Source organism: Nerophis lumbriciformis, linkage group LG26, assembly GCF_033978685.3.
Source record: "Nerophis lumbriciformis linkage group LG26, RoL_Nlum_v2.1, whole genome shotgun sequence".
Taxonomy (NCBI): domain Eukaryota; kingdom Metazoa; phylum Chordata; class Actinopteri; order Syngnathiformes; family Syngnathidae; genus Nerophis; species Nerophis lumbriciformis.
This window is the reverse complement of record NC_084573.2, coordinates 38,735,082-38,749,289: the sequence shown is the minus strand read 5'-3', so window position 1 is coordinate 38,749,289 and position 14,208 is coordinate 38,735,082. Positions and strand designations below refer to the sequence as shown.

At 48.9% G+C, this 14,208-nt stretch overlaps 1 protein-coding gene across 1 annotated transcript in view; it reads right to left on the bottom strand.

Annotated features, from left to right (window-relative positions):
* Positions 1-7,843: 7,843 nt before the first annotated feature.
* The window catches only part of enpep (glutamyl aminopeptidase), a 75,363-nt gene continuing 68,998 nt past the window's right edge, over positions 7,844-14,208 (bottom strand). Inside the window, exons 19-20 of the mRNA XM_061986898.1 lie at positions 12,897-12,978; positions 7,844-8,118 (exon numbers count right to left, since the gene is read on the bottom strand). Of these exons, the coding sequence (XP_061842882.1) occupies positions 7,972-8,118; positions 12,897-12,978 (229 nt within the window). The 3' untranslated portion in view covers positions 7,844-7,971. The remainder of the gene's footprint in view (positions 8,119-12,896; positions 12,979-14,208) is intronic.

The following is a 14,208-nucleotide window of genomic DNA, read 5'->3' as shown; positions in this document are numbered from 1 at the left end:
GCAGGTGCATTTTTAAATTTGTGTTGTGAGTCAGTGGTATGTGCTATGCCGGTCCTGTGGTTTGTTTTTTTGGGCTCCGGGCCAGTGGCAGCTTCTTGAGAGGCCTTTGCTCTGTGCCCGCGAGAAAGTATTTATTTTAAGCGAGCGATATTGGCACGTTTTAATCACATCCCAATTCACCTAGTCGTTGGTGGCCACTCCTCCTGTGGAACGAGCCACATTTTTGTGGGAGACGGACAGGATAGGATAGACTGTATTCATCCCACAACAGGAAAATGTGGGTGCAGCATAGACACAAAAAGTCGACAAAACAAAGTAAAAACACATGAAAACGAGAGGGAAACATGAGAAAACACTAATGAGCACATGATGCAACCAGCTGCCACTTCACGTCATCATCTGCTGGGGGTGAGGACAGGAACAGACCCAACAAAACAACCAAGAGAGCTTACTCCGTCCTAGGCTGCCCACAAGCCCCTGGTCAATAGCTGCGTTTCCAATACCCTTACAAATGCACAAAACCTAAATAACGCAGTAAAAAAATGGTAATGGAAAAACCTCTTTTCAGATCCAAACACTGATGACTTCTATTAAACAAGACAAGAAGCAAAGAATTAAACAGAGACATAATTACATTTGGCTCAATTTGAGGAGAGACACCGGACACTTTACCCTTGCACAGTGTCTCAGCACGCTCTGGCGAAAGATTGTACGACTCCTCCTTTATTTGGACTTTCCCTGACAGCTGCTTCCAAAGGGACGCGGGTCGTAAACAGAGTTGCCTTTGGTTACAGAACAGTTCAAAAGAAAAGGTCGGAAACACTTCACAGAAAAGGTCGTAAAACAGTCCAAAGAAAGGTTCGCAAAAGACTTCAAAAAAGAGGTTCGTAAAAGAGTTAAAATAAAGCGGTGTCTGGAACTTGGGCAGATACTGCCTTCTCTCCGCTTTGTAGTCCATCCATCCATCCATCTTCTTCCGCTTATCCGAGGTCGGGTCGCGGGGGAAGCAGCCTAAGCAGGGAAGCCCAGACTTCCCTCTCCCCAGCCACTTTGTCCAAGTCTTCCTGTGGGACCCCGAGGCGTTCCCAGGCCAGCCGGGAGACATAGTCTTCCCAACGTGTCCTGGGTCTTCCCCGCGGCCTCCTACCGGTCGGACGTGCCCTAAACACCTCCCTAGGGAGGCGTTCGGGTGGCATCCTGACCAGATGCCCGAACCACCTCATCTGGCTCCTCTCCATGTGGAGGAGCAGCGGCTTTACTTTGAGCTCCCCCCGGATGGCAGAGCTTCTCACCCTATCTCTAAGGGAGAGCCCCACCACCCGGCGGAGGAAACTCATTTGGGCCGCTTGTACCCGTGATCTTGTCCTTTCGGTCATAACCCAAAGCTCATGACCATAGGTGAGGATGGGAACGTAGATTGACCGGTAAATTGAGAGCTTTGCCTTCCGGCTCAGCTCCTTCTTCACCACAACGGATCGATACAGCGTCCGCATTACTGAAGACGCCGCACCGATCCGCCTGTCGATCTCACGATCCACTCTTCCCTCACTCGTGAACAAGACTCCGAGGTACTTGAACTCCTCCACTTGGGGCAAGATCTCCTCCCCAACCCGGAGATGGCACTCCACCCTTTTCCGGGCGAGAACCATGGACTCGGACTTGGAGGTGCTGATTCTCATCCCAGTCGCTTCACACTCGGCTGCGAACCGATCCAGTGAGAGCTGAAGATCCTGGCCAGATGAAGCCATCAGGACCACATCATCTGCAAAAAGCAGAGACCTAATCCTGCAGCCACCAAACCGGATCCCCTCAACGCCTTGACTGTGCCTAGAAATTCTGTCCATAAAAGTTATGAACAGCTTTGTAGTCCTTGGGTTAAAACAATATATTTCTGTTGATTACAATACATAAAAGAAAACAGAACACCTTCATGCTGATTCCCCCTACACAGTGGAGTTTTACAAGCCTTCTTCTTGGTAGGTTCAAAGATATGTTTTTGCTTCTCGCTGGGAACTCATTGAAGCACAAAGTTTTTGTGATAACTTAGATAAAGTTATTCTAACACCTCTCAAATGTCGCAAACACATTTTGCGCTCTCATGAGATGGTTGTTGAGATATTTCGATATTGAAGAGTTCCGCATAAGCACTTTTTTCGCATTTAGAGGACGCCTAAACTCCGAACCGACGTGGCGCCCATGCAGGACAACCAGGGCAGACGGGTGGTCTTGGTCTTGCTTCCAATCATTCGAGCAAGGTGGCACTGCCGAACAGGGCCGTCTCACGGGTGCCTTCCTTGCAAAAGAGGCCGACTCGCAGGCTCGGAGAGACTCACATGCCCGAACAATGTTAATGGGGCCGTAGGTCTCTGATCGGTCGGCCGGGGTGGGGAGCGGGCTCGGGTGCATCGCCACACCGGGCTGTCTCACGGGTGCTTTCCCCGCAATAGAGGCCGACCCGCAGGCTCGGAGGGACCCACATGTCCGAACAATGTCAAGGAGGCCGGAAGAACGTTGCCTTTGAGCGATCACCCGCTGCTTTCGTCTTCTTAGACATTATAATAAGCACTTTTCTCGCATTTAGAGGACGCCTAAACTCCGAACCGACGTGGTGCCCATGCAGGACAACCAGGGCAGACGGGTGGTCTTGGTCTTGCTTCCAATAATTCGAGCAAGGTGGCACTGCCGAACCGGGCTGTCTCACGGGTGCCTTCCTTGCAAAAGAGGCCGACTCGCAGGCTCGGAGAGACTCACATGCCCGAACAATGTTAATGGGGCCGTAGGTCTCTGATCGGTCGGCCGGGGTGGGGAGCGGGCTCGGGTGCATCGCCACACCGGGCTGTCTCACAGGTGCCTTCCCCGCAATAGAGGCCGACCCGCAGGCTCGGAGGGACCCACATGTCCGAACAATGTCAAGGAGGCCGGAAGAACGTTGCCTTTGAGCGATCACCCGCTGCCTTCGTTTTCTTAGACATTATCATAAGCACTTTTCTCGCATTTAGAGGACGCCTAAACTCCGAACCGATGTGGTGCCCATGCAGGACAACCAGGGCAGACCGGTGGTCTTGGTCTTGCTTTCAATAATTCGAGCAAGGTGGCACTGCCAAACCGGGCCGTCTCACGGGTGCCTTCCCCGCAAAAGAGGCCACCTCGCAGGCTCCGAGAGACCCACATGCCCGAACAATGTTAATGGGGCCGTAGGTCTCTGATCGGTCGGCCGGGGTGGGGAGCGGGCTCGGGTGCATCGCTACACCGGGCTGTCTCATGGGTGGCTTCCCCGCAATAGAGGCCAACCCGCAGGCTCGGTGGGACCCACATGTCCGAACAATGTCAAGGAGGCCGGAAGAACGTTGCCTTTGAGCGATCACCCGCTGCCTTCTTCTTCTTAGACATTATCATAAGCACTTTTTTCGCATTTAGAGGACGCCCAAACACCGAACCAACGTGGCGCCCATGCAGGACAACCAGGGCAGACGGGTGGTCTTGGTCTTGCTTTCAATAATTCGAGCAAGGTGGCACTGCCGAACCGGGCCGTTTCACGGGTGCCTTCCTTGCAAAAGAGGCCGACACGCAGGCTCGGAGAGACTCACATGCCCGAACAATGTTAATGGGGCCGTAGGTCTCTGATCGGTCGGCCGGGGTGGGGAGCGGGCTAGGGTGCATCGCCACACCGGGCTGTCTCATGGGTGGCTTCCCCTTCCTCTTGACTGCTGTACAAACAATAATAAACTAATTGCACTCAAGCAGCCAACTTTGTGTCTACAAAAGTAAATTTTTAAAATTACTTAGGAATGTTGGGATATATTATGATTGGGATATAATTAAGATAAGGAAGCGGTGCGGCGTCTTCAGTAATGCGGACGCTGTATCGATCCGTTGTGGTGAAGAAGGAGCTGAGCCGGAAGGCAAAGCTCTCAATTTACCGGTCGATCTACGTTCCCATCCTCACCTATGGTCATGAGCTTTGGGTTATGACCGAAAGGACAAGATCAAGGGTACAAGCGGCCAAAATGAGTTTCCTCCGCCGGGTGGCAGGGCTCTCCCTTAGAGATAGGGTGAGAAGCTCTGTCATCCGGGGGGAGCTCAAAGTAAAGCCGCTGCTCCTCCACATGGAGAGGAGCCAGATGAGGTGGTTCGGGCATCTGGTCAGGATGCCACCCGAACGCCTCCCTAGGGAGGTGTTTAGGGCACGTCCGACCGGTAGGAGGCCACGGGGAAGACCCAGGACACGTTGGGAAGACTATGTCTCCCGGTTGGCCTGGGAACGCCTCGGGATCCCCCGGGAAGAGCTGGACGAAGTGGCCCCCGCGACCCGACCTCGGATAAGCGGAAGAAGATGGATGGATGATGGATGGATGGAGGATGAAGTGATTAAGAAATGTTTAGTATAGATATGCTTAGAATAGGCCGTGCAGCTAGTTATGTCCTGAGTTTCAGTCGAAACTGGGTGAAGGTTCAGGGCGACCATAAAACCTCTTATCTCCAACATTCTTCATCAGTCACTTGGCTTTTTTGCCGAGGTCAGAAGGACAAACATCAAATTTGGGGTCGGAGTCCAGGTGTCACGGCGTGGACTCGAACCCCTGCTGGCAGCGCGCTCGGACATGCCCCTGCTCGCGCTGAGCACAGCACGCCCAGGCAGCGACAAGCCTGCAGACGATCAGCAATCAGCACACCTGGAACCGATAAGGGGAGCTGCTTAAGGGACCTTGTGAACATTCTCAGTGTGAACATGAAATATCTTGTCTTTGCAGTCTATTCAATTGAATATAAGTTGAAAAGGATTTGTTGTTTTCTCTTTTTATTTACCATTTACACAACGTGACAACTTCACTGCTTTTTGCAAAACATGTTTATTGTATGTGTTACAATATACAACTCGTTCATACGATCCTTCTACAATTTTGGATTGACATTTGCAATAAAAACACAATGATTAGCTCGCTCCAATCCAGACTACATTTCCTGCAATTGGGTCCATTTTTACACTATAAATTTTACATTTAGATTTATTTAATCTACCAACCTTTTTTTTTTTGACAATTACATGTACCACACCATGTCTTTAGTAGGTAACTTACTAACATGTTGATCATTGAGAATGTCATGTACAATTCTATAGCATGCATGCAAAGGACCTGGAAAACGTTTCCAATTTGGCAACTCTATCCTGTAGCCACGCCCCCTTGGATAATACACTTCCTGTCTTGTGACCTCTGTTTACATGTCAAAAACATACCTTCTGATAAATACTCTGGAACTACAAACCCTGTTTCCATATGAGTTGGTTTCCCAACTCATATGGAAACAGGGTTTGTACAACTGGTTGGGCACTACCAGTGTCGGTCGGGATTGCAATCAAGGTTTCTCATTGTCATCCCATTGGGTTGAGTTTTTTCCTAGCCCTGATGTGGGATCTAAGCTAAGGGTGTCGTGGTGGCTTGTGCAGCCCTTTGAGACACTCGTGATTTAGGGCTATGTAAGTAAACATTGATTGATTGATTGAATGAATCATCCTAATATGATTAGCAGCAGAGTAGAAAACAAGTAAACTGGCTAGATCGTGAGGAGCCGGATGAGGTGGTTCGGGAATCGGGTCAGGATGCCACCCGAACGTCTCCCTAAAAGGTGTTTAGGGCACGTCCGACCGATAGGAGGCCACGGGGAATACCCAGAACACGTTGGGAAGACTATGTCTCCTGGCTGGCCTGGGAACGCCTCGGGACCCCCCGGGAGGAGCTGGATGAAGTGGCTGGGGAGAGAGAAGTCTGTGGTTCCCTGCTTAGGCTGCTGCCCCAGCGACCCAACCTCGGATAAGCAGAAGAAGATGGATGGATGGATGGATGATTGATTGATTGAATCATCCTAATATGATTAGCAGCAGAGTAGAAAACAAGTAAACTGGCTAGATTGAGAGGAGCCAGATGAGGTGGTTCGGGCATCGGGTCAGGACGCCACCCGAACGCCTCCCGAGGGAGGTGTTTAGGGCACGTCCGACCGGTAGGAAACCACGGGGAAGACCCAGGACACGTTGGGAAGACTATGTCTCCCGGCTGGCCTGGGAACGCCTCGGGATCCCCCGGGAGGAGCTGGACGAAGTGGCTAGGGAGAGAGAGAAGTCTGTGGTTCCCTGCTTAGGCTGCTGCCCAAGCGACCCAACCTCGGATAAGCAGAAGAAGATGGATGGATGGATGCATGGATGATTGATTTTTTGAATCATCCTAATATGATTAGCAGCAGAGTACAAAACAAGTAAGCTGGCTAGATTGAGAGGAGCCAGATGAGGTGGTTCGGGCATCGGGTCAGGACGCCACCCGAACGCCTCCCGAGGGAGGTGTTTAGGGCACGTCCGACCGGTAGGAAACCACGGGGAATACCCAGGACACGTTGGGAAGACTATGTCTCCCGGCTGGCCTGGGAACGCCTCGGGATCCCCTGGGAGGAGCTGGACGAAGTGGCTGGGGAGAGGGAGTTCTGTGGTTCCATGCTTAGGCTGCTGCCCAAGCGACCCAACCTCGGATAAGCAGAAGAAGATGGATGGATGGATGGATGGATGGATGATTGATTGATTGAATCATCCTAAAATGATTAGCAGCAGAGTACAAAACAAGTAAGCTGGCTAGATTGAGAGGAGCCAGATGAGGTGGTTCGGGCATCGGGTCAGGACGCCACCCGAACGCCTCCCGAGGGAGGTGTTTAGGGCACGTCCGACCGGTAGGAAACCACGGGGAATACCCAGGACACGTTGGGAAGACTATGTCTCCCGGCTGGCCTGGGAACGCCTCGGGATCCCCCGGGAGGAGCTGGACGAAGTGGCTGGGGAGAGGGAGTTCTGTGGTTCCATGCTTAGGCTGCTGCCCAAGCGACCCAACCTCGGATAAGCAGAAGAAGATGGATGGATGGATGGATGGATGGATGATTGATTGATTGAATCATCCTAAAATGATTAGCAGCAGAGTACAAAACAAGTAAGCTGGCTAGATTGAGAGGAGCCAGATGAGGTGGTTCGGGCATCGGGTCAGGACACCACCCGAACGCCTCCCGAGGGAGGTGTTTAGGGCACGTCCGACCGATAGAAAACCACGGGGAATACCCAGGACAAGTTGGGAAGACTATGTCTCCCGGCTGGCCTGGGAACGTCTCGGGATCCCCCGGGAGGAGCTGGACGAAGTGGCTGGGGAGAGAGAAGTCTGTGGTTCCCTGCTTAGGCTGCTGCCCAAGCGACCCAACCTCGGATAAGCAGAAGAAGATGGATGGATGGATGGATGATTGATTGATTGAATCATCCTAATATGATTAGCAACAGAGTACAAAACAAGTAAACTGGGTAGATTGAGAGGAGCCAGATGAGGTGGTTCGGGCATCGGGTCAGGATACCACCCGAACGCCTCCCGAGGGAGGTGTTTAGGGCACGTCCGACCGGTAGGAAACCACGGGGAATACCCAGGACACGTTGGGAAGACTATGTCTCCCGGCTGGCCAGGGAACGCCTCGGGATCCCCCGGGAGGAGCTGGACGAAGTGGCTGGGGAGAGGGAAGTCTGTGGTTCCCTGCTTAGGCTGCTGCCCCAGCGACCCAACCTCGGATAAGCGGAAGAAGATGGATGGATGGATGGAGGTTAAATCCTACTAATAAATATTGTGACTGTTGGTCCTATCCACCGTTTTTCTCGGAAGAAGATGGATGGATGGATGATGGATGGATAGCTAGATGATTACCTAAGTCGCGAGCATGTTTCCATCCTATTTTTTATCGATATTTCAATAAAAAAAACCCGGAAGTGATATTTCTATGCAAATATAATATAAATGTTCTTGCGGAATTTTTTTGCAGGCCTGTAAGAGGGCAGTTTCAGTGTTGTGAGAGGGTGGCAACCAGACTGGGACGGTTCACGGAGGCCGTTCCAATTCAAACGGAAACGTAGTCAGAAACAACGTTTACGTCATTTTGGCGCCCCCGAGGTATGTTACCAAGCTAGGCGGCGTTTCTCTGCAGCCAGGCGCTAATCTCATTCTCGTTCCTGCGAATCCATCGAACGTTATTCCTGACGGTCTCCAGTGCCTGCTGCCTGGACATCTCCCCGGCACCAGCGTCGGGAGTCAGAGCAAAGAAATGCTCCATCTGCAAGATCGGAACACAATAGCATGTTCTGACTCCTGCAGTATCATATTCTACACGCCATCCAACTACCAACACACACACACAATCTCATTACTTTTGACAAAGAAGACGTTTTGCTGTGTCAATAACAAATGCTTTGGATCTTTGGCGTAGGATCTCACCTGGTGCCAGTGTGATGGTGGGGGTCTGGTTTTGGATAGTCTCATGGCGTGGAGTACAAAAAGTGTCAATCAAGCATCTCCCGCCCACTTATAGACTTTGACTTCCTTTTTATTGTCATTCAAATTTGAACTTTACAGTACAAATAAGAATAGCGGAATACTACGTATTGTATTACAGCTGTCCCATGATTTTTGGAATTTGGATTAATCTAGCACAGGTAATTACTCGCCTGCATAATAAAACAAATTGCTTAAGAAAAAGACCCAAATATTTGTGCAAAAATGCAATTTTATGGTCAGAATGTCATCCAGTGACGTTTTACTAGAATGTCATTTATTTGCCCGAAACTCGGTGACGGTTGCATCTAAAGTTTTGTCATGCGATATTTTGAGGTAAAACTTGCCAGCGAGAGCACGCTGGGACGGCGTGGCACTGGTTGGGAGAGTGGACGTGCCAGCAACCTGAGGGTTCCTGGTTCGATCCCCAGCTTCTACCAACCTAGTCACGTCCGTTGTGTCCTTGAGCAAGTTTACCTGCAATAAGGCGCTTTTGGTAGCCATCCACAAGCTTCTGCTTGACCACTTGACCACTAAATTGGTGCAGTTCAGCTAAATGTGTTGCTTTTCTGACATGGACTTGTTTCTTCAGCATTGTCCACACCTTTAAAGTCAGGACTTTGGGAAAGCCATTCTAAAACCTTCATTCTAGCCTGATTTAGCCATTCCTTTACCACTTTTGAGGTGTGTTTGGGGTCATTGTCCTGTTGGAACACCCAACTGCGCCCAAGACCCAACTGATGATTTTAGCTTGTGTTACTAAGACGGCCTTCTTTCATCTCCGTAATATCGCTAAAATTCGTTCTATTTTATCCACTAGCGACGCTGAGATCATTATTCATGCGTTCGTTACGTCTCGTCTCGACTACTGTAACGTATTATTTTGGGGTCTCCCTATGTCTAGCATTAAAAGATTACAGTTGGTACAAAATGCGGCTGCTAGACTTTTGACAAGAACAAGAAAGTTTGATCATATTACGCCTATACTGTATATACCTTTATATACATATATACATATATATATATATACCTATACTGGCTCACCTGCACTGGCTTCCTGTGCACTTAAGATGTGACTTTAAGGTTTTACTACTTACGTATAAAATACTACACGGTCTAGCTCCATCCTATCTTGCTGATTGTATTGTACCATATGTCCCGGCAAGAAATCTGCGTTCAAAGAACTCCGGCTTATTAGTGATTCCCAGAGCCCAAAAAAAGTCTGCGGGCTATAGAGCGTTTTCTATTGGGGCTCCAGTACTATGGAATGCCCTCCCGGTAACAATTAGAGATGCTACCTCAGTAGAAGCATTTAAGTCCCATCTTAAAACTCATTTGTATACTCTAGCCTTTAAATAGCCCCCCTTTAAGACCAGTTGATCTGCCGTTTCTTTTCTGCTCTGCCCCCCTCTCCTTCGTGGAGAGGAAGGGCACAGTTTTGGTGACCACAGATGACACGCTAGCTGTCCAGAGTCGGGACACAGGGTGGACCACTCGTCTGTGCATCGGTTGGGGACATCTCTGCACTGCTGACCTGTCTCCGCTCAAGATGATCTCCTGCTGGCCCCACTATGGACTGGACTCTCACACTATTATGTTAGATCCACTATGGACTGGACTCTCACTATTATGATAGATCCACTATGGACTGGACTCTCACTATTATGTTAGATCCACTATGGACTGGACTCTCACTATTATGTTAGATCCACTATGGACTGGACTCTCACTATTATGTTAGATCCACTATGGACTAGACTCTCACACTATTATGTTAGATCCACTATGGACTGGACTCTCACTATTATGTTAGATCCACTATGGACTGGACTCTCACTATTATGTTAGATCCACTATGGACTGGACTCTCACTATTATGTTAGAAACACTATGGACTGGACTCTCACACTATTATGTTAGATCCACTATGGACTGGACTCTCACTATTATGTTAGATCCACTATGGACTGGACTCTCACACTATTATGTTAGATCCACTATGGACTGGACTCTCACTATTATGTTAGATCTACTATGGACTGGACTGTCACTATTATGCTAGATCCACTATGGACTGGACTCTCACTATTATGTTAGATCCACTATGGACTGGACTCTCATTATTATGTTAGATCCACTATGGACTGGACTCTCACACTATTATGTTAGATCCACTATGGACTGGACTCTCACTATTATGTTAGATCCACTATGGACTGGACTCACACTATTATGTTAGATCCACTATGGACTGGACTCTCACTATTATGCTAGATCCACTATGGACTGGACTCTCACAATATTATGCTCGATCCACTATGGACTGGACTCTCACACTATTATGTTAGATCCACTATGGACTGGACTCTCACACTATTATGTTAGATCCACTATGGACTGGACTCTCACTATTATGTTAGATCCACTATGGACTTGACTCTCACTATTATGTTAGATCCACTATGGACTGGACTCACACTATTATGTTAGATCCACTATGGACTGGACTCTCACACTATTATGTTAGATCCACTATGGACTGGACTCTCACTATTATGTTAGATCCACTATGGACTTGACTCTCACTATTATGTTAGATCCACTATGGACTGGACTCACACTATAATGTTAGATCCACTATGGACTGGACTCTCACACTATTATGTTAGATCCACTATGGACTGGACTCTCACTATTATGTTAAATCCACTATGGACTGGACTCTCACTATTATGTTTGATCCACTATGGACTGGACTCACACTATTATGTTAGATCCACTATGGACTGGACTCTCTTGCAATTTGTTCAATGAACAATGGAGACAGCAAAGAAGAAAGCTGTGGGTGGGAAGCGATGTATTGCGGCAGGTGCTGTGCCGGATAACGCACCCCCGCCGTAGAATGCACCCCCTGACTGTTGTGCCGGATAACACAGCCGGTGTTTCATTGTTTACATTCCCGGAAGATGACAGTCAAGCTTTACCATTTGGCCTGTGGAGAACTGGGACAACAGAGACTCTTACCAGGAGGACTTTGAGTTGGATGCGCAGACACGGTACCGTGAGTACGCTTCCAAACATTTGATCACTTGCCCGTACGTGCGTGCCGCTATGTGCATGTCACGTACGTAACTTTGGGGACTTTGGGGAAATATATGTGCTGTATGAACTTTGGGGAGGTGAACGGTACTTTGGGCTGTGGCATTGAGTGTGTTGTGCAGGTGTTTGACTTGTATTGGCGGGAGGGGGGAGGTGTTTGTTATGCGGGATTAATTTGTGGCATATTAAATATGTTGGAATAATTGTTTGTAAGTTATCACAAAAGAAACGTTGTATTATGAATGCTGTCTTTCGAGGCCTAACAAGAGGAAGAAGGCTCGTAAAACTCCACTGTGATTTCAACACGGACAGATGGCAGGATCTGCTCAACTTCCAGAGGAACTCTCTTTGAGGTGTTAAACGAACTCTCTCTGAAGTATTTCACAAACTCTCTTCCAACTATTTGGTAACCGAGGTCAACGCTATTTACGACCCGCTGCCCTCTTGAAGTTGCCGTGGTCAGGAGACGGGAGGGGTTATCCATTGTCCTCCATCACCTGCCCCAGCTGGATCCAGGAAGAGCCCAGCCCGAGACATCCTCTTCTTGGACTTCAAAGCGACCGAAAACAATGACTGTTTTACATACTTCCCATTCCTGCTGTGACATGTGTTGGTGCGTGAACATTGAACATCTGAATTAAAAGAAGAGACGAAAACCTTTTTCGTCAGAGCGTGGTGCAGGACTGTACAGAGAGTGCAGTGGCCATGTCTCTCCTCAATATTGAGTCCAAATTGAATTCTGTCTCTGTTTGATTCCTTGCCTTTTGTCTTGTTTAATAGATGTCCTCAGTGTTTGAACGTGACAAAATATAAGCCTGGTTGTGTTGTGGCTAATAGGGTATATATATGTCTTGTGTTTATTTACTGTTTTAGTCATTCCCAGCTGAATATCAGGTCCTCACAGCATCTTCCCTATCTGAATCGCTCCCACTGCCCTCTAGTCCTTCACTCTCACTTTCCTCATCCACAAATCTTTCATCCTCGCTCAAATTAATGGGGAAATCGTCGCTTTCTCGGTCCGAATCGCTCTCGCCGCTGGTGGCCATGATTGTAAACAATGTGCAGATGTGAGGACGCTACTCGTCTGCTACTTCCGGTACAGGCAAGGCTTTTTTTTATCAGCGACCAAAAGTTGCGAACTTTATCGTCGATGTTCTCTACTAAATCCTTTCAGCAAAAACATGGCAATATCGCGAAATGATCAAGTATGACACATAGAATGGACCTGCTATCCCTGTTTAAATAAGAAAATTGCATTTCAGTAGGCCTTTAAAGGTGTGGACAATGCTAAAGAAACAAGTCCATGTCAGAAAAGCTGAATTGCAGCAATTTTGTCAAGAAGTGGTCAAACATTCAAGCAGAAAGCTTGTGGATGGCTACCAAAACCCGCAACTGTATACTGTTTGAAATGTTCCCAGACTGTAGTAACCCGGGTCTGTACGTAGTTGAACTTAGTCCTACCTTCCACAGCTGCAAGTCTGTGCTGTAGCTGCTGGAGATTCTAGTCAGAAGGCGTCCGAGGTTTCTATCATTGATGGTGTATCTGCGTGAGGGAAAAAAGCAACATATAAGAGGAAAAGCACACCGTCGGAGGCAGATATTTACATATATCCGAATTTAAGTTGTACTTCTTCCATTTCTTTGTCATATTTGAAAACAGCACGTGTTTTCCATTTATTCTCTTGATGCTCTGTCAGCAAGTATACTGTGTGTGTTAACCTTGAGTTCTTTGGAATGTGTTTAGACTAGCATTTTGTTTTGGCTACAGAGATGGGACGAGAGAGAGGGTGGTGGGATCGGGAAGACAGACCATTTTGGGGAGGCGCAATAGAACGTTCGATGGTTAGACTGGTCTCAATCAATGTATATTGGCAAAGCTTTGAGAATATCCAACAAAATACCTATTCTGTCTCTGGTGGTTTTTCAACTCAGCTTTAAGTGTCGGAAAGAACTTGGGAGCGAATTGTGACTTGAATTCCCTGGGAGGAACAACTGGTCCAAAACGCAACAACACCCGTGTGACGTACCAGCGTGTGTCTCGCAGTATTTGATAACGAGTGTTCTGCGGAGTTCAGTGTGTGTTCTGTAATGTCCATCCATCCATCCATCTTCTTCCGCTTATCCGAGGTCGGGTCGCGGGGGCAGCAGCCTAAGCAGGGAAGCCCAGACTTCCCTCTCCCCAGCCACTTCATCCAGCTCCTCCCGGGAGACCCCGAGGCGTTCCCAGGCCAGCCGGGAGACATAGTCTTCCCAACGTGTCCTGGGTCTTCCCCGCGGCCTCCTACCGGTCGGACGTGCCCTAAACACCTCCCTAGGGAGGCGTTCGGGTGGCATCCTGACAAGATGCCCGAACCACCTCATCTGGCTCCTCTCGATGTGGAGGAGCAGCGGCTTTACTTTGAGCTCCCCCCGGATGGCAGAGCTTCTCACCCTATCTCTAAGGGAGAGCCTCGCCACCCGGCGGAGGAAACTCATTTCGGCCGCTTGTACCCGTGATCTTGTCCTTTCGGTCATAACCCAAAGCTCATGACCATAGGTGAGGATGGGAACGTAGATCGACCGGTAAATTGAGAGCTTTGCCTTCCGGCTCAGCTCCTTCTTCACCACAACGGATCGATACAGCGTCCGCATTACTGAAGACGCCGCACCGATCCGCCTGTCGATCTCACGATCCACTCTTCCCTCACTCGTGAACAAGACTCCGAGGTACTTGAACTCCTCCACTTGGGGCAAGATCTCCTCCCCAACCCGGAGATGGCACTCCACCCTTTTC